Genomic DNA, 27,076 nt, shown 5'->3' with positions numbered 1-27,076 from the left:
TATAAGAAGACTGTGAGCTTATTCATCAACACTTGCATAAAAATGTCTTGAATTTATCAGATATGCTGTCTGGGGGAGGAGGAACCCAGAACTGGTTTTTTGACCCAGAAGTTGCTTGAAAACAAACTTCTAAAACAATTTCTGCATTGCATTACAATTAATGATTTTTAGGTCTTCCTCAATAAATGAGGACAATGACCTTTTTTTTATTAGTGGGCTATGTTCCCTTTTTTTACTGGTTAAGCATGGGCTAGGAAGATTTGAAGAAATTTTATTTTCCTTTTCTTGAGGGCAGAAAACAGAAGGTAAAGAAATTCACATTTCCTTTGTCTATATCAAAACCACAGTGTATTTGTACATGCAGTGTCTAAAAACAGTGGCTGTGGATGTTTCTGATAATTTAAGGAGATGCATGGAATGTGTAATGTGAGCGTAGTGCTTTGTAACATACACTAAGAACAGAAAGTTGTTTAAGTTGCCTTAAATTTCAGAAGAATTATTACTGAGATTATGCTAATCAGTGGAACAGCTGTAATTTATAACTAGGCAACTTTGGCTGCTTTTTTGGAAATGTGAAGGTGTCTCTGCCTTATTGATAAAGTCCTGTTTTTTGATTGCCTCAGAGCCTGATCTGTCGTGATCTAGTTCTCATGCAAGATCTGTTGACTTGATTTGGGTACAAGAAGATGAACAAAGAGCAAGACAGATCTATGTGGATCCATCAGATCCTGTGAAAGCACATCTTTTTTTATTTTTAATGTGCATATGTACAGAGCATTGAATAGAATTGTAGCTCATTTGATTAGGAATTTGAATTGAACTTGCATAACATTCATCATCATTATTTCCAGAGCCTAAGCGTGCTTTGTAATTCAGTTTCTGGAAGATTCTTTAACAGTGATACTAAGAGAACCTTGGCCTCTAAGAGTGTTGTAAACATTGTCACTAATAAAGTTTTCCAGAAAAGACTTCAGGCATAGTTGTTACTTGGTAAAACAATTTGGAAAGATCAAAAGGCAAATCCTGATCATCTGTCTCCCTACTTCAAAGAGTCTGATTATACAGGCTGCATATTTAAATGAAGTGGTTCATTTGTAAAAAGTTTCTGTTTGGTAGAAGAGCTTAAAGAGTTGATTGTGTACATCATACCATTGTACATTGTCTTTGATTGGGATGGTATTGCAGTAGAGATTTCTGTGACCCATACATCCCACCCTGCTTCTCCCCCTTCCCACCCCACCCTGGGTTATATATTTGTCGTTGAGCATTTGAAATAGTTTTGCCTAAATGGGGAGTAATAACCAGAAAGTGGTTCCTGTTTTGTTTCTTCAAGTGTAGTGAAAACTTGCAGTTGAAGGGTGTTCTACTGTCTTCTGTTGCCTGCAGGCCTAAATGTTTAGCGCTTGGAATGACTGACATCTTCGTGTGAATAGGCTCAGAAATGAAATATGATATGTCTCATCATTGGGTGCTGGTAATTATTCTTGGCCAGTACACCATGCTGCCAGAGGACGGGCATTCTGGGTTCTGCTCTCTGTACTTCCATTCATAGTTAAGCAAATACAGTGAATAACCTGGAAAGCAGCTGCAAAATAAACCGGTGGCTGGATAATGAACTTACATTTACTTATTAGACTAACAAAAAAAAATAATAATGCCATAACGATATGGTAGGCAGAACAGGGAATCGGATCTTTAATGGACACACCTCAGTAGCATTTATTCTTATTGCAGAGTTGCTCATTAGACCATCTACTGCTGAAAATTAGGTTAACCCCTTGTTATTTTGAAGACAATTTGTATGAAGATGCTCATTAAAGTGGATTGCAAATCTGGAGGTGTGCTGGTCACTTCAAATTATAGGCAGGGTGGCAATTTTTATTTTGGTGAGAATGGCCTTTTTAAAGCATTTAATGACTTTTTTCCCCTCATATTCTGATGTGGTTTGTGTTCCCAGCTTGAGTTACAGATGGTGTGTTTCTTAGCAAATTGTTCATGTTCATGGACATACTAAGACTACCTAGCGATGAAATGTTAGGCAAGACCATCCATCACATCTCATTTCTTTGGATTCCCATTCTAAAGCCATTCTCTGTCTGTAGAAGGGTCAGTGGCTTTGCACTGGTCTCATTTTGTTTTCCTCATTTTTTTCTCTTCATGGTAGACTACCTCATGGCTGTTGCAGTGAATTGCTCAGCAAGAGCAACTGTCCAAAGCCTGCAGACAAGAAAACCATCCTAGGCTATTGTGTCTGTGCTTTCTGCTTGTAGGTGCGTTTTTGACCTGGAAGGTCACGAGCAGAGGGAAGGCATCATTGCTGACTGGAGGGCACTGGGTGGCATCAGCATCCTGGAAGATCTGCCAGGGAGTCACAACAGCAGTGCAGTCAGGGGCTGCCCCCTCAGCTGAGCTGAGTGCACTGGCCAGAACAGGTGGGCTGAGTCTGTGAAGAGAAATTAAAGGAAATATCTCCTGTGTTCTTAAAAAAGTTAAAAGACAAGGACTGCTCAAAGACAAAGAAGAAAGTGACTTTTCTCCAGCTGTCCTGGATTTTTTGTTTCCATGCCTGTTTTTTTAGGTACCATCAAATTTCACAGATTCTTTCTGGGGTCCTAAGATGAAATAGGCTACATGCTCCAGCCACTCAGATTTCCCCATCCATCAGGGAGCATGTTTACCTTGGAGGCCCTTTTCTTCCCCTGTTTGCTACAGGTAACAAAGGGAGCACCAAATTTCACCAAAAACCTCACTAACTAGGTAAATTTATCTAAATCCTCACTTCATTCCTCAAAAGGATTCCCAAATCTGTCATGTGTAAGGGTATAAACGGTATACCTGTGACTTAACAGTCATACCTGAATGCCTCAAGCGTGATTCTGTTGCTCTTCACAGCACCTGTGTGGAGGGAGTAAGAGACTATTTCTTCTATTGCCGAGCGATGAAAACGAGGATGAAATTGTCACTTGGGTCCAGGCCTCAGGAGGTCTGTGTTAGGGCAATGATCCTCATCCAGTGGATGCCTTAGTTTGTGGATTAAGTATCTTTTCTTTGAAAGCCTACTACATTTCTCTACCTGTGCCTGAGAGTGTCTTTGAGGCAGAAAAAGAGAACTTGGCCATGCAGACTGGGCACTGTCACCCTCATCCCTTTTTCCTGCGTAGTCTTGGAAAACGATGATTGAGATGATCACTAAAATTGGAGGCTCTGCTATGAGAAGCCAGAGCCCAAACAGTGTGTTGCTTATACGCCTTTTTAGAAAAAGTAAGTAAATAAATAAAACCATCCACTTACAGCAGACATTTCAAAAGTAATCCATCAGCAAAGGACAGACTCGAGCTGACAAATTGTGAACTTTTACTGGTGGCAGAAGCAGCTCATACCTCGGCGGTCCAGAAGTGATGCAGCAGTGATGGGCGAGTGTTTGTCACTGGAGGTAGCTTTTTGCTTTATTTAAAGATGGGGATGGTGGTCATGGGAACTCATGGGACCCCACTGATGCAAGCTGAGCCAACATTTCTAAAATTAAAAAAAAAAAAAATTTACTTCCCTGAAGATTTTCTCCTGTCATTACTTCAGCCATTTACTGTGTCAGAACAGTTCTGACATGGTGACCAGTTTCTGCTGCCAACTAGAATTACAATTCAAATATTGCAGCTCTGTTTCCAGAGGGACACTTGAACTGGCAAACAAAAAGCAGCCATCTCCCAATCCAGCAACACTTTAAAATGCTGATGTTATTCAATACCGAATTATAAATTTATTTTTATATTTAGAAAAAGAAAAAATTAATAATCTTTATCTTAGACAATTTAAAATTACCTCATTGGACAAGTAATCCAAAATTGCTGCTCTTACCTTCTGTTCTTGTGATGAGAAACACTGTCAAATACACACAGAATCTTTCAGCTTTGTCATCATTAAGAAAAAACAAATGCCATCCAAAGGAAAAAATAAGAAAAAATCCTGGTTTAATCTTTGATATTTAAAATTCCTGTCACTCAGTACTGTTGTCTTCTTCCTTCTTCCAAAAAAACCAAGCAAAATATTTAAAATACGTTTTCCACCTGTCAGAATGTGTCAGATTTTACAACCAATATCCTGTCTCAGTAGGATATGTACAACCAATATCCTGTACACTAACAATCAACAGCAATCTATGTGTTATTGCTTGCTGTTTTTTGAATCAGGGCTTAGCCAGACATCCAAAACTGGTGGGACACTGCCAACCTTGTAAGCCCTCAAAACTTCCAGAGTACTTGATGGCTTTACCCAGCAACTGGTTTTCAAGACTTCTGATGTCTTTTGCCCCCATTGCTTTCAATGCTTTCCTCATTTTTCAATGTTTCATTGTTTCTTTGGTTTGTGATGTGGTCTGTAGTGCTACTGTCTCCTATTTCAAAGTTCCCTGATCTTTACTTTTGGTCAGTAAGATATGGAATCAATTCCTTGCCCACTGTGAAAAAAGAAAATAAATGACCTTGAACTCTTTGCCCTTGCAAGTCATAACTCCGCATTTGTATCAGAAATCAAGTGCCAACAGCAATAACGAAAGCCTTACTGCACAGCCATGCAAATAAAATATCAAATCTTTTCAGTTCAATTTTGGGGGGATTCTGTTGGACATTTTAAGAGAGATTGTGAAGTCTTTAGGCATGTAGTGATGTACTTTTTGCTGTTTATGTTGTGAATTCGTGCAATTGGATTGGCATGTGTTTCAGCTGGCAGCTTCTAAATGGTAAGGGGAGAGAAGTAAGAAAAGGCAGAAGTGTTACTGAAACCACTAGAAAAAGACCTGTGTCAACATTGACTGCTGAGAAGCAGGCTGGTTGAGATGGAAAGACACGTTAACCACTTGCAAACACATATTGAAAAATATGGGGTTTCATTGTAATGTAAATACAATTCTGTGCCATGTGCTTGGAATAATGATGGCTTTTTAAAAATGCATTAAAAGTGGAGTTTTATGCAAAGCCAGAGTGCAAATCTTAAGGATATGATACAGCAAATCAATACTTTTTCTTAGAAGTGAGGCAATAAACTTTTAATATCTTAAGATAACAGAGGTGGGAAATAATCTAGCAAAGCTTTAATAGGCATCTAGATTTTAATTAGGAACATATTTGAATACATGTGTTTGGGGTAATTCATATATATATGTGTATTTATTTATTTATGAAACATCTGAAAAATTCACTCATTGCAACATGAAAATTTTTTACCAAGAAAAAAGGTCTCCTCTGTGTTATTGTTGGTTTCACAGGTATTTAAATATTGCTTGTATTGTAGTAGCATCCAGATTTATGCCAGCCACTATGAACACCAAATGAAAGGTGAGTCCCTGACCCAGAAAGAAATAGAAAGCAAACAACAAATTACTCAGTCACCAAACAGGTCAAGGGTAGAAATGAGAATAAAACCCGAGTCTGTCAAATCCCAGCTAAGATTTATCCTCTCTTCATCCTGCATAGCATTTAGCTTTAGATATACTAGTTGTTTTATTTCTGCATTAATGTGGGCATTTTAAATTTCATGCCCAGCAGACTAGAATGCGGTTTTACGTAATTTCTTTCATACTGAAAGCTTGTAAAAGTAATTTTAAAAAGTGAAAGAAAATTCAAGTGGCTGGTGCTGCATGGTAGGAGTCTCTCTCTTCAGCCAGCATGTTCATGTTTGCCTGGCTTTGCTGTTGAGCTCCTGCTGTGGCAGCTCAGGCTCATAGCTCCAGGGTCTACCACTCAGCACATCACAACGGTGTGTGTGACAAGCGTCACTCGGGTTGTAACAATCCGCGTCGTTGTGCTGTGGCAGAGCTGGCATTGGCTCTGCTGTACACACACAGGACAAGGCAGGTCTCTGTTCTGGATGCACGGCCAAGCGTTAATGGCTGGGTTTTTTTAAGTCCGATCATATCCTCAGTACATCCATTAGAGGTTAGGATGGCTCTAAGCACATATAATACACTTCCAGCATGGTTACAAAAGGAAATAAGCACACAAACAGCTGTGCTGTCATTTGTGCAAAGTACTTGATTTTGAGGTTGCCTAAGCAATTTCCTTGGTTCCTTGAAAAGTTGAGGAGACTCTGCCTTCCCATAATGGCCACAGATGAGTAGAGGGAGCTATGGGTTAAGGCCGCTAAAGGAGAAGAGCGGCCCCTCAGTCTCCTGCTGCCATGTGTACTTGCTCCTGCAGGAGGATTAGCAGCAGCCAGCCGCCGTGGCAGTTACGGGAGGTGGAGGCAGGGCAGGAGCACTCGCCATGTGCTGAGGCACAGCCCCCAGGCTGGGAGCGTTGGGTGCCGGTGCCGCGCCAAGCTAGCAGGTGTGCATCCAGTGTGTTTTCAGCTGGTAAGAAGGCGAGCGCAGGAATAAACGTGGGGTTTAGCCCAGTCTTGACTGGCAGAAATCACTGAGATGGGAGTGAGAGCAGAAGGCAGAAGCAGCCCCTCTCTTCTCACAAACTGTCTTGTCACACGCTGTGGCTAATCTCTGACTGAAATAGTGTTTCCCGTGAGCCGGTGAGGAGGAAGACTAGAGGTCCAGAGGACAGTGCACGTGCAGAAGAGCTAAGTTCAATCAGCTGTTGCTTCCATACTGTTCGGTAATGGCTTATCTCACAGCTTCCCATGTCTTGAGGGAGTATTTGCCTGGTACCACACATTCATTCATGCATTGTACAGACATACGTATGCAAATGTGTGTGCGGAGTTAAACAGATAAGAATATGTGTGTGTGTAAAGAAGTTTGAGACTTTGCAAGTGTGGGAGTGAAGGCGGCCCAGAGAGACAGCTGCGTGACTCCTTCGGCTCCTAGGCAGGTCTGTCATTCCTGGCTATAGGATTGGTTTGTTTATACCGTTTAATGATACTGACCTTTGCGTTGAGTAGGTTGGCCTGTTGAAAAGCTAGGATTTGTGGCCTTTTGGGACTTCAGTTGTTTGAAAGACAGGATAATTTTTACTACATCGGGTCCAAAGAGAACGACTTCTGATGACCCAGCTGCCCTTAACTCCTTTGCCCTTTACCTTTTGACAGACAAAGTGACTTCAGATTTAGTCACTTATTAAAGACTGTCTGAACTTGAAGAACATTCTGGTAATAAATAATGTCTTTTGGTAAAGGGAAATTGAAAGCTGTTTTGAAAATTCCTGGGTTTATTACGTATTGTATGTACTTTCTTGGGGGAAACTAACCCTGAATTTGTAGTGCGAATTTTTAGAAATTACTTATCTTGAAAGGTAGAAAAAAAGATACTAATTTGAATACACTGGAGGGAGTATTGCCTCAAACTGATTGTCTTCCACAGGAGATCTTACACCAATGTTACTTTATCTGTCTCTGAAAGAGCTGCTTCTCTCTTACAGTGTAAGAAGTTGTCCCCAAATCTTATTTGATTTTAGACCCCCAGTCTGATTCCACAATCTGTTTTAGCTAAGTGAATCCCTCAGGATTGGTGCAGAAGGGTTGACACCTGAGCTGTTTTGCAGCAAATCAACAAATAGCCTCGCCTCATTTGCTCTTTAGTCCCTAGACTTGTAGTGGACCTGATCCTGCAATGCTTATGCCTAAGATTAGTTTTAAGCACATGACTGTTGAGTTGAGCATGTTAGAATTGGCAACTCACATTGTTTTGACTTGCGTGTTATCAGCACCACCAGCTTTGCAAGCTCTGCTTGTACATACAGCTCTCCGCTGCAAGCAGCAGGAGCGTGGTGGTGGTCACAGTCCAGAGACACACAGGCTGCCCAGGTGACCCTGGGGTTTGGTTAATAGTCCCGTAAATACACAAGCCCAAAATCCTGTCCTGTTTGCTTCCCCTCAGCTGTGTATTAGTTCTGCAGGGTGGAAAAATAAAGATTTTAGTACTTTCAGTGGTAAGTTAAGCAACACTCTTTCTGACTTCACACAGGAAAGGGTTCTGCTGAGTAAGAAAGTGCTAATTTCACATCGTTATTTTTCGCAGTAGAGCTACATTGTAAGTACCAAGCCCGAGAGGAACGAGAGCGTAGTCAAATTAATGAAAAATAGGTTATGATGATAAATTATTCAAGTGCATAAAATTACTTCGGCTTCAGATGATGCTGAAACTTAAGGGCCAGATCCTTTTCTGGTTTAAAAAAGATTCAGCTTCATCACTTGCAGGGAAACAGTGGGAACTTATATAATTCAGTTGATAATCTGACTGATTGGCAGCATAAGCAATCATTTAAAACTTGGTGGCACATATTTCTTCTACTTTGGGTGAAACCATAAGGTGAATGTTTTAAATTCTGACATGGCATAGCCTTTCTTTTGAGATCTGTGGTGTGATTTGAAAGGAGATGAGATAAAAGCCGTCCCTCTCCAAAGGCACCTTTTCTCTGATGTTAAAGGAAACAATGTAAAAATATGCCCACTAAATAAATCATCAGGGACTTTCAGAATAGATCACATCCTTCTGTCTTAAAACTTGTAATACAACTCAAGATGTTCACCTTAACTCAGTTTCTTTTGTTCAGCAATTTTTCCGTACAAGTAGGCATATGTAGAGAAGGCAAGTCTGGAGGAGACACCCCATCAGAAGACGTTCCAGTGAACATAGATAAGAAGCTCCTTTTCTGGCACGGCACTTTCAGAAGTTTAATCCTCCTTGATCCCACTCACATTTCCAAGGAGGAGATAGTGAAGAAAAGACTAAAGGCTGTTATTTTCCTGAAGGTGAATACCAGCAAGCTGTGAACATACCTGCTCTGCAGAATAGCCTCTATTTCAATTACCTTAGTGGAGTGGAGGAAGTGTGCTGATTTGGCTTCTGCTAATCTAGGATGAATTTTCACTAACGTTTGTCTCCAGCTTGCTTGCATGTAAGCATGCAGAGTGGTGGAGGGAAGCATAGGCTGGCACAACAGGCTTTTAAGGACCATGTTTGAAATTAGAACTTGCAGCAAGTGTCAACTATGGAAAAATAAAATACCCCAAGCTCAAGAACACCTGGCAGTGTGCCGTACTAAACTCTTAAGGCTGAAACACATCCTACCAAATAGTAGACACTGAAGTCATAGCTATGGGTCCCTAGGCCCCTGCTGTGATAAGTCAAAAGAGAAATCAATGCCTCCAGAGACTAGTTCATGGCTTAGGCAGGATGAGTCACCCAGTCTTGCCTGAGAACTGAAGGGTGACACCTCTTTTATCTTTCTGATTAGTCTAATGCACATAGTTAGAGGAGTTGAATCTACTCTTTAAACATTTGTGGCATGTAGCTCTAATAAGATGTAAGTGCTGAAATTGAGCCAGCATGGCATAGCCTACTTAACACTTCACATGGCCATTGCTGTAAGGAGGATGCTTCTTTATCCCCAGATGACTCCTTCAACCATCGCCTTCAGTGCAAATGTGAGGAGTGACAGTTTTTCCAAAGTGAGAGTATTTTCAAATGTCAAGAAGCTTTATTTTTTAATGTGTTAAACCATATAAAAACCCCAGATAATATACCTCATAAATGAAATTAGTCTAATTAGTAGGAAGTAATGAGAGAGCATTTACAGAGGTTATATCCCAAGGTCCAGTCACTGCTATGGAAAACGTGAGAGAGGGGTAAAAACTGCAGTCTGCTTTGTTCCTCTAGCACTGGCATGCATAGCTGTTAATTAACACCAGCAAGGGCAAGTTTAGAATGGCAAAATGAGGAGAAAAATGTTAAGGGACTATGAACTTTGTCTTTGCTTTCTCTCCCTTTTGCCTCCTGTCATTGTCCCTGCGCTGGCCTGAGCTCTTTACTGCTACACCACCCTGCCCTTGCATCTGTACTGGCTCCATCCAGCTTTCCCTGCATTACAGCCACACACTGGGAAGCTCAAGTTCAAGTGCTTTTTCCAGGAAAAGCTTAAGGGCTACTGGGACACTGCAGAAGTCCTTTTGGAATTGGTCATCAAGGTTATGTAGGTGCCCAACTCCTTTTTAACTGACTGAGCTACCCATCTGCAAAAGCAGAAAATAGCACTTATATTATTGGAAATGTAAGTCAGTTCCAGGTCTTTGAGCACTTGCGTACAAAGTTATGGAGAGTTGTGTGAGGACTTAAACCAGACTGTTGAATTATCTGTGATAGCAGAAGTGGAAGCTATTGTACTGACTGCATGGTAAAGGATCCAAATGGCAAATTTATGTTCTGGGCTACTTAAGATTGAATAGAAGTATAAGGTCTCATTCAAAACTCATCTGTGTTGATAGGGTCCTTCCCTTTACTTTAATAAGTGTCTATATTGAGCTGAAAGTTGAACCTTGAAAAGAAACCTTTCAGAATGCGAGTAACTGAGACTTTGAAAGCGTGGATTTACAGTTTGTCAAAATATCAAGGGCATACTGCTGATAAAACCACATCTATGCTGTGTACTAAATCATAATGCACTTAGTGAAACACAGATGTCTCTTGAAAGAAAAGACCCATTGAAAACCAGCTCCATGTTGAACAAGGGTCATCCATTTGCAGAGCTTTTAACAGTCGCCACTTACACCTGAATGCCTACAGGCTTTCTTGGATCAAGAGAGAATTCAAAATGCTTGAGGCAAATGCAATTGAAGGAACATGCAGTCAAATCAGTGCTCATTGCAAAAGAAGCATCTGTATCTATATCCTGATTGAAGGAGCTGGATGGAAAGGGAACAAAATGATGAGCTGAGGAGATGTGGTGACTGAAGTATAACTGATGAGAAGCCAAATAAGATTTTAAAAAAAGAAAAGAACAGTACTGATGTCAGCTGTCATAAAAGAAAAAAAAATTATGAACAAGCAGGTGTAATGAGAAAACAGGTATGTTGCAAGCCATACAATTTGAACACTGTGCCAATCTGTAGTTGATCAGACCATTGTGGAGAAAAATCATAGATGGGGTACCAGGGGAGACTTTCTTCTTTGTTTCCTCTCAGAACTTAAATTTTACAGATCTGCTCTCTTCCCCATGTTATTCTTGGTCCATTGTTCTTAAATACATGGATTAATTGCACCTCAGCTACCTTTGAATTTTTCAGTAGCCTAATTACCTTTAGGTTTTTCCTCATGTTTAGCCTAAACTTTTCCTTCCTTTGTTTATGGACATTACTTCTTTTTTCTGTTTTCTTCTAAGATGTGGCGTAATTTCCTTTCTTCGTTTATATGGTTGCTTTGAAGATGTTTACAGGCTATGCTCATTTTTCTGAAGTTTCTCTTTTCCCCTGTGTTTCTCTTTTCAGTTCCTTTCTTTTTTATTCTTTCGCTCATTTTTATACTCCCCATCTCTTTATATTACCGGTACGATTTTGCATTTTGACTAATTTTATGTGTGATCTTTTTCTCATGTGTTTAAGAGTAATAGTGAAGTAGCAGAACTGACCTTAAAATGCTGAGGAACATTTCCACAAAAATACTGTGTAATATTCTCTCTTTTATCACAGTATTTTGTGCTTTTAATGTCCGTCAGCAGCAAACTTATTGTATTGCTAAGCCAGCTGGTGCAGTTGTGAAAAAGAAATAAATCTGTAGCCCTCTTTTTTTTTTTTTTTTTTCAAGTAGGATTTTGTATTCCCATTTCTTTAACTTCTTGTTGGTGCGTATCTTATTTACAAACTGCCCAGACCTTCACGGGTTCTGCGTAATTTGTGGTAAATACCTGAATCTGGTGCGTGCATTTGAACAAGTAGTCAGTCTGTGCTCCTCAATGAAAACTCCAGAGTAGACTCGGCGTGCATGTCGTGTTTTGGATGTTTTCCATTTAAGAAAGGCCAGGCCAAATTTGCAGTTATATTTAAGCAGATAGACCTGCATGCAGATGTCTGATGGGATTTTTGGAAGTGATTAGGCAGGCTGAGTTCCTAATCCTTAATTTCCTGATTTTGCAGGTTTACCCATGAATACCTTCAGTAATCTGCTACCTGTTCTTGGTAAGTTTGCTGGGGAGAGAACTGCCACTTTCTCTGTGCAGCGCTGAGAGCAGCAGAGCTCTGCCCTTACCAGTAGTACCAACTTACCTCAGCAGTACCAACCTGAAAATGCCTAACAGCAGCAAAACAAAACCAGACTGATGTCGAGGGGCCATACAGCGGGAATTAACATGAAGTAGAAAGAGCCAAGCAAAAAGACACCATGGAATCAGTTAACCTGGTGATGAGAAAGTGAAGAAATAATGATCAAACACATCTTTCTTAGCAGTTCAAGATGAGGCATTGTCTTTCCATTCTTTGCAAACAGACTGATCAAAAATATCCACAAATAAACAAACAGGCTGGAAGTATGTAAGGTGCAAGAATATACTTTTTGCAATCTCTGGCCCTTTATTTGTATACAAAGATTAACAGAGGGACAGCTGCAATCTGAGAATGTGTCTGCACTGGCATTGCAGTGCAAGGGAATGGGAATCTTCAGTCTGTCAGAAAAGGAAATGTGTATAGCAACCCACAGGCTCGAGAAGATGCAGCTCCTTTGCCGTGAACCCCCTATTGTCACTGGCTGCTGTCAAGTGGAGGGTTTGGTTTCAGTGTTGTGCGAAACCATAGGCAATCTCACACAATGCAAGTGAGAAAATGACAGCCCTCTGATGATGCAGCCGGTTTTCCTGATCAGCGTGATTGTATGAGAGCGCTGTACTTAGTTATATCGATTTGTCTCTGAGAGCTCTTTCTGCCACATAAATCTCATCAAAAATCTTTAAAGATCTTGCCCCAGAAGGCCACTATGTTTTCTTGCTCAGTAAAAAGAAGCAGAGCCAGGAATTAATTTCTCAAAGTTTTAACTAGAATGGTCCATTTATGAGGCAGGTCTGAATGCACCTCTATTTTACATTTTGAAACATTTAAAAACAGCACTGCACTTTATGATTAACCTGCACATCTAAGCAGTACTGCAAAGAGCTGTATCTGTCCCCTCACCCTTTTTTTTCAGTTTGAGAGGCCTGAATGAAGAAAATAACGTTTCTTTTAGATGGAAGAATTTGAAGGAACATTGTGCTTATTGTAACTCAAGCCTTAAGTAGAATAGGCACCACATTATAAAGATAATAGTTGTGCCATTCTAGTTAAAAAGACAGATAGTGCTCCCCTGATGAATTTTTTCTTTCAGAGTAACTAAAATTATTTTTAAAATAAATAAATATTGTAAATTAAGAATCAAGTCTTTCAACTCCGCCAGGGCCAAGGAAGCTCAAAATACAAATACATACTAATTCTCCATAGAATTATCAACAAATTTCAATCACAAAGTGTGTCTTTATGCCTGACAGACTCATTTCTTCTAGTATATATAGAAGTAAATAAGAGAAAACACAAGACATTTGACTTTTTTGTTTTCCTTGACAAAAATACTTTTTTGAAAAAAGTGATTATTGAGTCTTTATCATCTGTAACGCAGAAAAAACCTGCTTGTGTAAACACATACATGTGTGTGAGTTTTAGGCTGTTCAGGTACAGAACAGCTTGTATGATGGAGCAATAAATGTTTCAGTAACATTCAATGTTTGGCAACATTATTATTTTTCCCTCTTTAATAGCCTGGTAAATTATTCCTTGGCTTGCTCTGTCACTCTGCACAGATGCAGCGGTCTATCCACATACTGTAACAAGAGACTAGAGACCTCATTTTCTTCCCCTTTTTTTTCTCTTCTAAACAAACTAACTCGAAGACCTTTTGCAACCAATATACGCCAAAGTGTCATTTATTCATTTAAATTGTGCAGCCCAGTGCAACTTAGCTTTGTTCTGCTGTGTAGTAATTATATTTAACTCCATAAAACCGGGACATGGCAAGCAACATCTGACTAGACAAGCATCCTTCTACAGGTGCAAACCCATTAGCAGCAAAGGAGGGTATTGGAAATCAAACAGGCCATCCTTTTGTCATTTGCTGCAGAGGGATACACCAGCACTTTTGTATTGAGCCAATTTCAAGTGAATGAGCGCTGCAGCCATCCCCTCAAATGGAGCAAGTTTATGAATATGGCGTTAATTGTGCTAATGAACCCTGGCCTGGAGTATATTCATGTGCTTGAGAGCTCTCTCCAAAGCTACTTTGCCTAAGTATTCTTATTCTGACTTTATGACAAAAGACTTGATGTGGCTACAGCCAATGGATGAGAAGTCTAATGCAGTAAAGCAGCATTGGTTTTGAGGATTAGAACAGACAGCACCTAACAGTACATGTGATAATTTTGTCACAAGTATAAACTCTCATACCTGCAGCATATCAGCATGTCTTCACAAGTGTGAAAGTGTTTTTTTTTTTTCAAATAGTACTTCAGACTGATTAGAGTTTCAATCCGTGTCCCAGACTTGAAGAAAATAAGACACCAATCTTGCCAGATTTATGCATATTTTTTCATTTATGCACCGGTACCTTTAGTTTCAGTGAACTGACAGGCTGAATAATTTTATATATATATATATATAAATTAAAGTCAGTTTTTGAGCCCCCATCAGGTTCTAGAAACCAGCTCCATATTTTTTGGAACAGTCTTTGTATTTCTGAGCTCCCTGTGACCAGCTCTTACGTGCCTGCGATATTAATGGTTTGGGTTTATGGGAGGTGTGTAAATGTGTCCACTAACCCTTTATGACAGTCCAAGTTATAGTTCTGTCAGGAACAACTTTTCTCCAGTTGACCCTCAGCACTTCTTTACATTTGCTGCAGTGTCAACCCCTTTTGTCCTTAAGTGAGACAAACACAGACAGACTCTTGTCTTTTCCACAGCTGGTGCTGAGGATGAAGGGGGAGGAAGAGAGCACTAGCTGGCCACTGTTTTAATTGGAAAAATTGCTTCTAAAACTACTTTCTGGGCCTTTCTTTCAGTGTTGGAGGAATGATATGTGTGTCTTCTTTTCCTGTACTCAACATGCCTCACACCAAATAAAAAATGTGCCTTATTTGCTAAGGAGCCTAAAAGAGTTCTGGTGGCCTCCAACTCACTGCTTGCTGTCCCAAAGAGATTGAGCAGTGGGAAGGTAGGCTAAGTGGAAAGTGTTTTACCTTGAGTAATCAAAATACTTCTTTTGGAGTTTGCAGTTTCTCACTTCATTGAAGTACTAGCTCCAGCAATGACAGAAATAACTCATGTGCTGGCAGGACTGCACATACAGAAAAGGTCTTTTGGACTTTACCAACAAGTAAAAGGTATGTAGTGAGTGCCCAGAACCGTGTGCATCAGTGAAATGTGAATAGTCTATTCACACCTGTAGGTGTAAACCAGAGTGTGGGCTAAGTACCTGGCAGGATTTCAAAAGACAAGATGGATTAAGGTGTTAAGACTGAGTAATCATTAGTGTAACAGCTTTATATGTATATAGTTACTATATATTGTAAATGTTTATGAATGTGTGTAAGCTATCCAGAGGATAACAGAAAGAAGATGCGAGAACAAGAGCTGAATGAAATAAAAGTCTGCAGCTGAGCTTTGGTCCGGTTGGCCTAGAGGCTGGATACGCAGTAGGGGTGGCCAGAGCTGGCACAGAGCAAGCTCTGCTGGCATCAGGGACCTGGGCTTCCAGTGGAGAGGAATTGAGAGAGAGAGAAAGGAGACAGCTGAGAGGATTTGATGATGTCTCAGGTGACATGCAATGAGGAGGTTTTCTGGTTTTGCAAGGTAATTGTTAACGGGCAATAAAATGAAATGCTGAAGTCTCGGCACAATGTTTTATATATTATGATCTTCCTGCCAAAGATCTTTGTTCATGTGTAGTTGTTTTATTTCATAGTCCTCAGGAACAACATCTAAACTGAGTCTCTCTGTCCTCTGCTGTGCTTCATGCTGGTCATGAAACAGTTAACTTGTATTGTCTTTCAGGACTCCCATTTCACTCCTGCCAGAATCAATGATATAATTCTGACTGCTCAAGCTAGTGAGCCCATGGGCCAGATGGGTATTTGGTATCAAAACATTTGAAAGGCTCTTTCTGCAATAAAGAGCTATATGAAGTATTTGCTCTAAAGACAAGTACCTGTCTTCAGGGCATTTGTAATCAATATTATATTACAGGTTGATTAAAAACCGAGATATCAGAACAGTGAATCTCAAAGTGTAGTTTTGACTTTTCTTTGCTACTAAAAAACAACTGTAAAAGTTGTATAGAAAAATGTTGACAATACCAGAAAACAACAAAACCAAAAAAACAAAATACCATTGTAGTTACTATTTCTGAATGTGCAAACTTGGCAAGGGGGAAACACTCATAATTGGGTCAGTACCTGGTAGATGCTGCAGGTGAGCAGAATATTATAACCTTGCGGGCTAAATATTTTGCCCATCATGTGCTCTGTGCAGGCAGATAGTAGAATGTGTGGAATAATTTCTACACATAGCTCCTTAGACTCCTATCCAGTGTGCGCATAAAAGGTGGGTGCCTCTCAAAAAGTTGGTGGCATGCATGAGAAGCCAAATAGAAGAGTTGAAATCTATTTTCTTCACAGATAAGTCATAAGGGATGCCTGGTATGGGAAACTCTAGATTTGATGCATTTGACACTGTGACAGAAAATGGGTCAGTAAAAGAATGAAGGCTTTGTGAAGAGACATGGCTAAGCCAGCCATAATTTGGAGCAGTAACAGGTGGCTTGGCCCTCTTGTCACTGGATTCCTTTTACCCCTTTAGGCTTTCTGTCTTTGGCAATAGGTATTAGGTTCATGTCCATCTGAATATAAGTGATAAAGTCTGCGATTAGTGAGAGGAGGAGCCAGAGAAAACCTGGCTTTGGTTTTGCAAAGTAATTGTTAATGGGCAATAAAATGAAATGCTGAATGTGGGGTGGGTTTTTTTGGCACAATATGGGTTTTTTTTTTATATTATAAGCCCAACTATAAATAAGTTGGGCCATCAAAATTCCCAGCAGTGGCAAAACAAAGGTGCACATAGCTCTGTTTTTTGGTTTTGAGGGAGAAAAGTATGTGAAATGAGTAACAGGCACCCTCTGCAAGCTGCCAGTAAGAAGACTTATGGGAATGCTGTGCCAGAGACTAAGCCAGTCAGACCCGCACATTCTCCTTCTGTCCCTACACCAGCTTCCTCACCGTTTCACTTACCAGGGCTCTTTTATTCAGTCCTCTTGTCAATGTCTTGTTACCAGAGTTTAGGTTTGTTCTTTGGGGGCATTTTTGGCTTTATTTTATTTTATTAAAGGAGGTTTGAGAATTTGTTCTAATATGCTGGAGCTGTAATTGGTAAATGGGTTAAGCTTGCTTCTAATTAAGATAATTGACATGAAATACACAATTGCATCCTGATAGAGAAATACGTTCCCTAGCTAAGTTGTAAAGACAGCAGCTTTGTCTGACAGTGTAGGTAGAAGCAGATGTTTAGAAAAACATATAAAAGTAATCAGGAGGGGATTTATTCATTTGTTTATTAATTAAGATCATGCGTGAGCAGCCAGCCAGCAAAGTTCCAGTAGAGGGTTCAAGGAAAGCTGTATACAGGTCTTGGGGTTCAGGTGATTTTGCCCAGTTTGGGTTTTGTGGGGTTTTTGTGTGTGTGTGGGGAGTGGTTTATAAAGGAGGAAGAACCCCAAAGCTTTTTGGAAAATTCAGGTCAGTATGTCCCCCTGCGTACAGTCTTTCTGACTCTCTTCCCCTGATCCTGATAAGTTTTTTATCTTTTTATTAAATAAAGTAAGATACATGATAAGGTCCTATCAGGCTACAGGTATCTCCATAATTAGTAAAAATATACATGGTTTTTTACACTCTATGGTTTGCCAAGGTTAAAAAATGCATAAAGAGTACTAGAGCAAGTCTGAAATAGTGAGTGACTGAGGGCTCTGACAATGCTCATGTTTGCTTTCTAATTTGTGGGAAATAAAGAAAGTGGAACTAGGTTTTCTGATTAGAGAGACAGAGATGCTATGCTTGGACATCTGATGTAGGCACAGGCAGCTGCTGAGAACCTGTTGGTGTGGTCAGTTTGGAGAAAAGAAAATGTAGGGGGTGGGTATTTGCTAGACAGCTGACTGTGCTAAAAACAGAGAAAGATGTACTAGTACTGGCAAGAAAGAGGAAAGGATTCAAAGGCTTTAGATAAGAATATGTACTTTTTAAAAAACATGTCTGTACCTTATCCAAAAAAATTGGGTTTCATTTACAGCATCAGAAGTAACATTATCTGCGATTAAAATTGGAAGGACTAACGCTGAATTCACTTGGCTGCTTGTGTGATTATTCCTGCAATTTTAATGCATTTATTAAAGCATCAGTTAAATGTATTGCTTTTTGCTTTGGTTCCCTTGTTTGAGCTGTCCTTGAAACTCAACAGACTGGTTAAATGCTTTAATGTCTTGTCTAGCTAACTTGTCTCTGTGATGACTTTGGTAGTATTACTGAAAGATGAATATTGGGGGGTTTATGGTTTGTGAGTTGCTTGTTGGGGGGGAAGTTATTTTACATAGGTAAACCTGGTAAATTATTGTCTGAGAATCCAATATGTTTTCTGGCTGAAATGCTAGCCTTTGAGGTGTTCTTTGATATAGTAAATCCAATAAGAGGATAAGAAATGCGGCAGATTCTTCTTTCATGTAAATAAAAGTGGTAGAGTCCTTCTGCTTCTGGCACTCAGAGCCTCAGTACACATGGAGGGTTACAGAGCCTGGACCACCTCTCAGCAGGTGGACAGCCAGGATTCCTGCTGCTGCTTCTGTCTTTCGTTTAGAAGATGACAAGCTCAAGCTGAGGTTTTGTGAAATCTTGTAGGGCTGCTCTAATGCAAGAAGTTAACAGAGCCAAGAGATGGGGTAACTGCAGCCCCTCTGTGGTGACACCTGCAAGGTGTGTGTCCTTACTGCAGGGTGGGGAGGGGAAGTAACTACGTCTTCCATGTACAGTGAAGTGCTGAGTTTCTGTGATTTGGTGTTGAGATAATAAGATTGTTAAACACTTATGTATTTATAGTCTTATGATCCACTATTGTCTAAAACACCTGATTTCGTAGGTTATTCATACAGACTTTTTCTTCTGAAGGTCTACCAAGGATTGCAGGTGGATGTTTAACCTAATTCCTTTCATCAGTTACAAAAGTTACACTGTTCTTTTACAAACCACATAATGTGTTTCAGTGTTAAACTGGTTGCTTTTTCTGGTTTATTCTAATGCTTTTCATGAAGTACAGCTTTGCTGTGACCTTTCCCACTCTTTTCTTTGTCTTTGTATTTAGGACGAAATTTGACCATGATGGATTTTCTGGAGATTTAGACAGATCTTTTATTAAGGAAGTGCTAAAATGAATAATTTTCTCTGGAGGTTGTTCTCCTTATGTAGAAAGATAATGCAAATGACATTTTGCACTCTCCATAACTGAATCGAGCCTTTAAGTCTTTTTTTTTTTTGGACCTCATCTAATGAAAGGCAAATAACTGAACAGTGCTATTATAAATGATATGGTCTTTACATGCTTCAAGGAAGGTATTCCACATGATTCTTCAAGAAAGCTCCTGCTGACTTCCTGGGAAACCTTGGCTAGTCAAAATTTGGCTTGTGATTATAGACTAATATCCTCCCCATAGTAAGCATTACTAAATGATGCCTTCTGAAGTGATACCACTCTTCTGTGAGGCCTCGCTGATCACAGAGTAGTGATCCTACTGCTCTTACTGCACGTTGCAAGCCCGACACACAACCAATGGCATTTGAAAGACTGAGTCAGTTTAACCCTGTGTCTTAAAGTGATTGCAGAATCTTTTCAAAGGCTGATCTTTATGATAGTGTTATAAATACAAAACATAGATAGAGAGAATTAGGAAAAAAAAAAGTTAGAAAAAACAATTTATTAAGTAGTATCATATAAATAACTTGTTACAAAAATCAATTTGCAAAAAGGCAAACTCACTGTCTGTGAGAAATTGTTGTTGAAATTGGTTTCTCATTATATCCTTAAATTTCATTTCTCCCTGCCCCCACCCCCAACAAAGAAGACAGTACAGTGAACAGGAGATGTAAGGGAAGGAGTGCGCGATTGCCATCTGACCACAACAGATTGCCCATCCACACTACAGAAGAGATAATCATTCCAGCATAGGTCCCTCTGCAACACAGGGAAGCTTCTAGGTGTAAATCTCTTGGGTGTCAAAAATTGTATCGCCTGCAATCGATCCTCTGTGCTGAGCCATGACCAGATCCATCCGATGCTGAGGCTCCCTTGGCACAACCAGGGGATGACATCGTGAGAGACTGTGTGGCTGGAGCATGCCAGCAAGTAAATCTTCCCAGGTGGTGGCATCAGTTTCAATTTATGTTTGGAAGTATTTTTAATTAAAAAAAAATCAATATTGAGAAGCATTTATTTTTAGGGTTTAAAAATCACAAATCGCAATAAGAGTTTGCCAGATTGATTTTGCTCAGTAACACAGTTAAGATGCACATAGCATTTATTGTAAGGCCTTTCTTTTAAGTTTAATTTTTCAAAGCAATGAAAGTAATCACAGAATTAAAACAGTACAGTGATTTTGAAGAGTTTTATGTGTCAAAATTCAGAACAATTTTGTGTTTGCAGTGTTGTTTCTTTGTTGTGTTCACCTGAATGATTAATAGTTCTATACATTTGTTTCTTTAATAAACACTAAAGTAATAGATCATAGAAAACTAAAAGCTCATAGAAAGTGTCTCCAGGTATATTTACATATATAGTGCAGTCTCATAGGAAAGGTCAAAAGCCCATGGGAGTGGAAAGGATTTCTCTATAGGCTGGACTTATGCCTTATCTGTTAAATCGACATTGTGGAAGGAGAAATTTGAAGTTAGCAGCTCTTTTTTTTTTTTCCTTCCTTTTTTTTTTTTTTTTTTTTTTTTTTAAGAAAGCAAAAGACACATGCAGAAAAAAAAAAAAGAGCAGGTTCTGTCTGTAAAAGCTCTTTGAAATTCAGTAACTCTATGCATAATATGATAGTTTTGTGGCTTCTAAGTGCCATGGGCCTGCTTTGCATATGACTGATTACCTAGCCCCCACCCCCATGCAATTCACTTTCTATCCTTTGAAAGTCCCAGTTCTCTAACTGTTGTACACCCTGTAATCCCAGCCATGGCTTTTAGATACCTCCTGCTGAATTTTATGAACTGTTTGGGTAAGTGTTTATTGTATGACAAATGCAGGTCTGAGCTGAAAAGTGTAATATTGCAAAGTGATGGGCAGGATCAAGATTGTTTCAGCTCTGTCTAAATAAAACTACTGAGAGGAGAGTCTGGCATTAAAACATTGCATTGGCTGCTGTGGTTTTTTCCCTCACTTCTGCAGCAATGCATGAAGCTGTAGACATTAAATATGATTTTGTTCCTCTTCTTTAAGTACAGAAACATTCTCTAAGAAAACAAGTCTTTCTGAAGACTAAACTGAAAATAAAAAATGTTGCATTTTTGACATTTATTAGAGGCAGCTGCTGTTTCACAGGTCTAGAAGGGCTGGAAAAACCCCCTGCCTTTCACAACTTATGACATCATTCACAGTCATTGGAAGTAGTGTAATGACTTAATTTGGTCAGCTCTCATTTGACAAGGGAGCTCCGACTGCCGTGTTAATTGAAACACAAATGGGCAGGGGATGGCAGCATCCAGCTGGGACAGTGGTCTTCTGAAACTACTTATAGCCAAAGGAAACATGGACAGATTTAAAACAGATGGTGACAGGAAGAGCTAACAATGTGGTGTTCAGAGTTACCTGTTCAGAATCACTCTGTAATTCACCCTGCAGAAGGCCATCAAGATAGATCTGCTGCAGAAATTTAACACATTTTAGTAATAAACATGACAAAAGGACTTTCTTTCCTAGAAATCTGCATGGAAATGACCTGGGTTTAATTTGCTTGCTCTGAAAAACGTGATTTCTGTCTTCCTAGTCATGCAAATCTCCCTCTGGCTGCTGTAGGAAACCTGGAAGTATTAGAAGTGACTGTGCAGCGTTGGCCCTGATCAACATGGAAAAGTCTGGTTTTCAAACATGGCCAGCTTTCAATGTCCAGGATTTCCCTTTTTATTCATACTGTACATGTGCAGACAGACATTCCCAGAGCCATTTCTCCCTGCTCTACTTCTTTATGACCATTCTGCTTTTTATGGTACTGCAGATATTCAGTTAGTTGGGTTTTGTGGTTTTTTGTTGTTTTTGTTTTGTTTTGTTTGTGTTTTCTTGTGACAGAGGAATGGAAATGTTGTGCCCTGTAATGTAGCCTGCTACTTCCAAAACTGAATCATTGTAAGGTTGCCTCTCCCATTCACATTTAACAGCTAGGAAATACCTGTCCATAAAATGCATTAAGACCTGACAACTAACAAAATAAAAAATGTCAGAAAAATATATCTGTTTCTTAGGATAAATTAGAAAATAATAGTGTAGGTACAAGTGGAGTGTTGTTCTATGCAGAATCTTTCCCAGCAATTATTTTATCAGTAATAACTGGAAAACACAGACAACTTGTTTTTCTTATGGTTAGATATATCTCTGTCTAAGTCAGGTTTGGAAACACATCCCAGTCCTGTGGTACTGTCAGTGGAGCCCTGTGGAAACCCTTAAATTCTCTTGTTCAGAGAGAACTTGTTCTCGCTGCAAATTTCTGCCTCAGCTCTTCCAAATGCTTGTCTACATAGCGAGTTGTCCTGGTGCAACTGCACTGGAGGCATCTGCTGCTGTGTTTCCCCATACTGGTACTGCTGTTGGACAGAATTGATTTTAACCTGAAATAATCATTCTTCTGGAGTGAAAAAAATAATCATTTTTTCTAAAATAAAGTGGCCTGTTTTGGAACTGGGATGAAATAGCTGTACTAGAAGCTATTTCAAGTGTAGAGATGTTATTGTTTTGCAGTAGTAAGGATGGAAAAATCTCTCATGTAAACGACGTCCCGGTTTAATGTTAACTCCACTGAATTCCTTGGTGTCTTTTAATAGATACCCTGCTGTTAGATCGGATGCTTTTCCAACTTTAAAGCCTACTGCATTGCTCATCTCTCTATCTGGCATAGCTAAACTTCCTAACAAAATTTCTTTTTCTCAAATAGGTGTGGTTGTAAGAAAAGCAGGCTTAAAACAGCCCCACTTCAAAACCCATAGTCTAACATTTGTTTATCTATTCATGACAATTCTTGCATTGTGCGAAAGCATTGTTAAATACTGACTTCTATCATCTAGCACGCTGGCATGCAACAAAGTGCAAAGAAATACTACTGTAAAGTTTTGTATTCACTGCAATATGGCACTTTCAATATTTAATATGCAGTACTGATTTTATAAATTGCACTTTGCGGTACTGCCAAACAAGAAGAAAAGACAGAATTGAACACTTCTTGCTGTGAGAGATTTAAATCTGTCTAATTTTCAGGAAAAATAGAGCTTGCAACCTAGATGCATAAACAATAATTTGGATGCAAGTTTGCCTTGAATTTTCTTAGAAGAATCCATTCGCTATTCAGGCATCATATCTGTGGTGACATAACATAATTTTATATATAATATATTTACACAACAGGCACAAGTAGCCACTCTATTATTTACTGTGTCACTCAGTGGACAAGATAAAAACAACTTCCAATTAAAAGAAAAAAAAAAAGGAAAAAAAAAATCCCCAAACTTGTGCTTGGACTACTACTAGCAATCATTAAATCAGACAAAATCACTGTACAAATATAGGAAAGTAGTTACAAGGAGATAAGTGATCCTCCTGTCTTGTTATTCCACCCCAAGGAGCGGCTAACGCAAGCTGACCTGGGGGGTGGCCGGGACCTTTCAGGGTGCAAAGTCTGTTGGCGGTGGCTCCCTCTTCCCTGTGAGCTCGGGGTGGCTCGCAGGGCCCAAGGCATGTGTGGTTTGCAGCCACCTCTGCCACCCCCTCTGCACACAGATCTGTTTCCTCGGGGCTGAGGAGGGGAAGGGCCAGTTCACTGGCTGGCTTTGGGCATCCAGCTGGGCTCGCTGAGCTTGAGGCGATTTGCTTGTGGCAGCCCCATGCAGTGAAGGGTGAGACACAGGCCAGTGTTAGGGAGCCGCTGGCGAGAGCCTCGTGAGGGGTACGCTGTCTCTGCCGGCTGTATGAGGAGAGCAGCCTCAAGTGAGGGGCCTGTGGCAGGTGGTGCTGAGCATCTGCTGCTCTCCACCTGTCTGAGACCCAGATGGTCCCTCCTGTGGTGCTACAGCCAGGATCTGTTGCCTCCTGGACACTCTGGTTTCAATGAAGCCATGAAGGGCAAGACTTTCAAAGACTTTTATCACTGTAAATTACTGAGGAGCCCTCAGGAGGGCACAGTAAGGGCCTAGTCGTGCCATTGCCGTTGTGCCAGGTGCAACAGCCTCAACTCCCCTCGACGATGGAGCTGGGCGCCTCACTGCTGGGCTGAAGCACTCTGAGAGGCCTCCATCAGGGAGACCAGGAGCTCTGCACCCTTTGAAACTCTGGGCTCCACTGCTCTGAAAACCCACCCAATCTATCATGCTGGGCACCTGTGAGCCATCAGCTGCCTTGCCCTAGAGCTGCAAACGCGCAGTGTCCTCCTCCGCATGGCACAGGGTCCTCCCCAGGTGCAGCCGGGCGCTGCAGCGTGGCTGGCTCACCCCCCGCGCCATCAGCCCATTCACCAAACCTGAAATTATGTCGTCGTGCTTGTAAAACTCTAATACTTACGAATCTTACTGCTCTCTTTATTTAACTCTCTAGGAGTAATGAATTCCAGGGATTAATTTTTAATCCCTTTTAATTTTCTGTTTATTAACTTTTTTCCCTTCTCTTTTTATTTTTAGAGTAAATCAGAGCTGTTGTTTGGTTTTCAAACTGATTCACTTAGGATGAGGGGGAGGGGGGAAATAGATCCATGCCTGTAATTCCAGTATTAAATACCGTTTCAAAATGAAATACGTGAGATTAGTTATGTATGAGGTATATTAAAAATAAACTCCTTTCCTTGGCACAGTGCCATGGGCTGTGTCCCTACGTTGGGACACGGGGTAAGTTTTAGCTCCTGGAATTGGGTATGATCCGTGGCAGATCCTTAGGGTTTTCTCCAGATAGCCTCTCCTAGGAGGCTGGATTTGAAGAGCAGCAACTGCATGCATTTGACAAACCAACAGAAATACTGAGTGGTGTACAAGTTATAAAGAAAATAATTTTGGTCTGAGACTACGGTATCTTCCCCCACCCCTTAGCTTGGCAAAGCAGATAAACACACAAACACAGACTTGTAATTAAAATTTTACCTTTTGGTGAAGTCTTTAACAAACCTGGCTGAGTAGTTTATTTTAAAAAATGAGTTATAGCTATAAAACCTAATTTTCAGGCCACTGGAATGACAATTGATTCTCGCTTACTTGTGCATTCAGGGCTTGAATCTGGGAAGGAAAAAAAAAACCAAAACAAACAAAAAAAAGAAAACAACCACCCAAAAAGCACGAGAAATTACTTTCTCCAGCAGAATGCCAGCATTTTCCATTGCTAGAGCATTTTCCAAATGACTTATATAGTTTGACATCCTCATGAGGTAGGCATTATTTCCTCACTTTACAGATAGCAAAACTGGCCAGAGTCAGTGAGGAAGCCACCCTCGGCATCCAGGCAGGGAAGGTCAGGACAAAGAAAACACTGTTTCCTCCTTTGCAGTTGCTCCTGTTGCCCCAATGTGTGGCAGTCACCTTGGGGCTGCTACTAATCCCTTCCTGTGTGTGACAAGAGGCAGAAGTAGATGGATATGAAAAGCCTGACTCCCACCTCCCCAGTGCAGTGGCCACCACTGAACTGATGTGCAGGTGGAGGCCGACCGAAGATGTATGAAGAACAGTTATCTGCTCCTTCCTCTAAGTCATGATCTAATCTGGAGTTGGGTTAAATGACTTACCCTGTATCACAAGGCAGATCTGGGTTAGAACTGGGAAATCATCTAAGAATTAGGTATTGGAGCTGCTAACCACACACGCATGCACGCACACGTATCTCTCCAGCAATGGTAGGTCAGAAGAATATATACATAGTAGTCAATGAACTATATATATGTGTGTGTTAATATGATTCAGTGCACTGGGGGTAATGGCGAGTTCTAGAAAAACACTTAGGTTTAAAAAACCATTAGGCTTTTCTACCCTCCTCATGAGTAAAATGCATGTTTGATGTTTTTTCTCAACTTACTCTACTTGTATAATAAACCTTCATTCCATCACCACTACTTTTGACTATAATACATAGGGTAAACTAGGGTACCTCATTACATTGGGATGTGCAATACACAATCAACAGAGCAGTCATCTGAGCTGAATAGTCTGAATACAAGTAAAAAGAGCAAGTGAGCTTAAACAGTAATATACTCCAATTTACAATATAAGCAGAACAAGTAAAAATATTGCTCCCCATCTGATCTTTTTTCCCCCTCCACTACGACTGTGCCTGTAAGATTGGCTTGGTAAACTGGATGCACTAAAAAATAAGAATTTTGCCCCTTGGAAGCTCATAAAATGATACTAGAAAAGGTTTTCTGATGGCTGATCCACACAGACTGCAGTCATTTTACAATTTAAATGGGTAGAACAGAGAACCCTTTCACACAGCTGTGGAAAAATAGAGATAAATAGCCACTTCACATATCTCAATGCTGTTTCCAAAAATGAGGAAGGGAAACAAAAAAGAAAAAAAAAAAAGAAAGGCAACATATTAAGAGTCTTTGTCACTGTCCATTGCGCCATACATATCTGCCAGCTTTTTAAACCGAGGCCCCCAGTCACTGAGGTAATCATAATCCTGATCTCCATCCGTAGTCACCGACTCCAAGGAGCTGAGGGACTCGGCCACAGAACCATTACCTTCATACGCGTAGGTTGCTAACGAGTCATACGGGGGTGCCGTTGGATCTGTATCATTTTCCTTTAACCTTTGGTTAATGAAATCTCTGACATCCGTGTTATCTCGTGCTGTTGCAGTCCGCCGTGGCATAAAAAGTGTTTCTGGCACAATGTCTCTGCGTAATTTGTTATCGTCTATGGCTTCGGGATTCCTCAGCGTGCCAATATCAAATGCCTGGGTGTCTTCCTCTCCGCCACCTTCATCATTATAACTGACAATGTTGTCTCTGATGTCTTCTTTGGAAATAATCAAAGGCTCTTTTTTCCGCTGCCTCCTCAGTGCTGCAAACAGCACCACTGTAA

At 40.3% G+C, this 27,076-nt stretch overlaps 1 protein-coding gene across 1 annotated transcript in view; it reads right to left on the bottom strand.

Annotated features, from left to right (window-relative positions):
* Window positions 1-1,166: 1,166 nt before the first annotated feature.
* LOC308060886 (cadherin-6) overlaps window positions 1,167-27,076 on the bottom strand; it is a 129,755-nt gene continuing 103,845 nt past the window's right edge. The window contains exon 12 of the mRNA XM_080380141.1: window positions 1,167-27,076. Coding sequence (XP_080236267.1) covers window positions 26,586-27,076 — 491 coding nt within the window. The 3' untranslated portion in view covers window positions 1,167-26,585.

This window comes from Falco punctatus (assembly GCF_963210335.1).
Source record: "Falco punctatus genome assembly, chromosome: 3".
Classification (NCBI taxonomy): Eukaryota; Metazoa; Chordata; class Aves; order Falconiformes; family Falconidae; genus Falco; species Falco punctatus.
The sequence above is the reverse complement of the archived record's forward strand: the minus strand, read 5'-3'. Positions and strand labels throughout refer to the sequence as shown.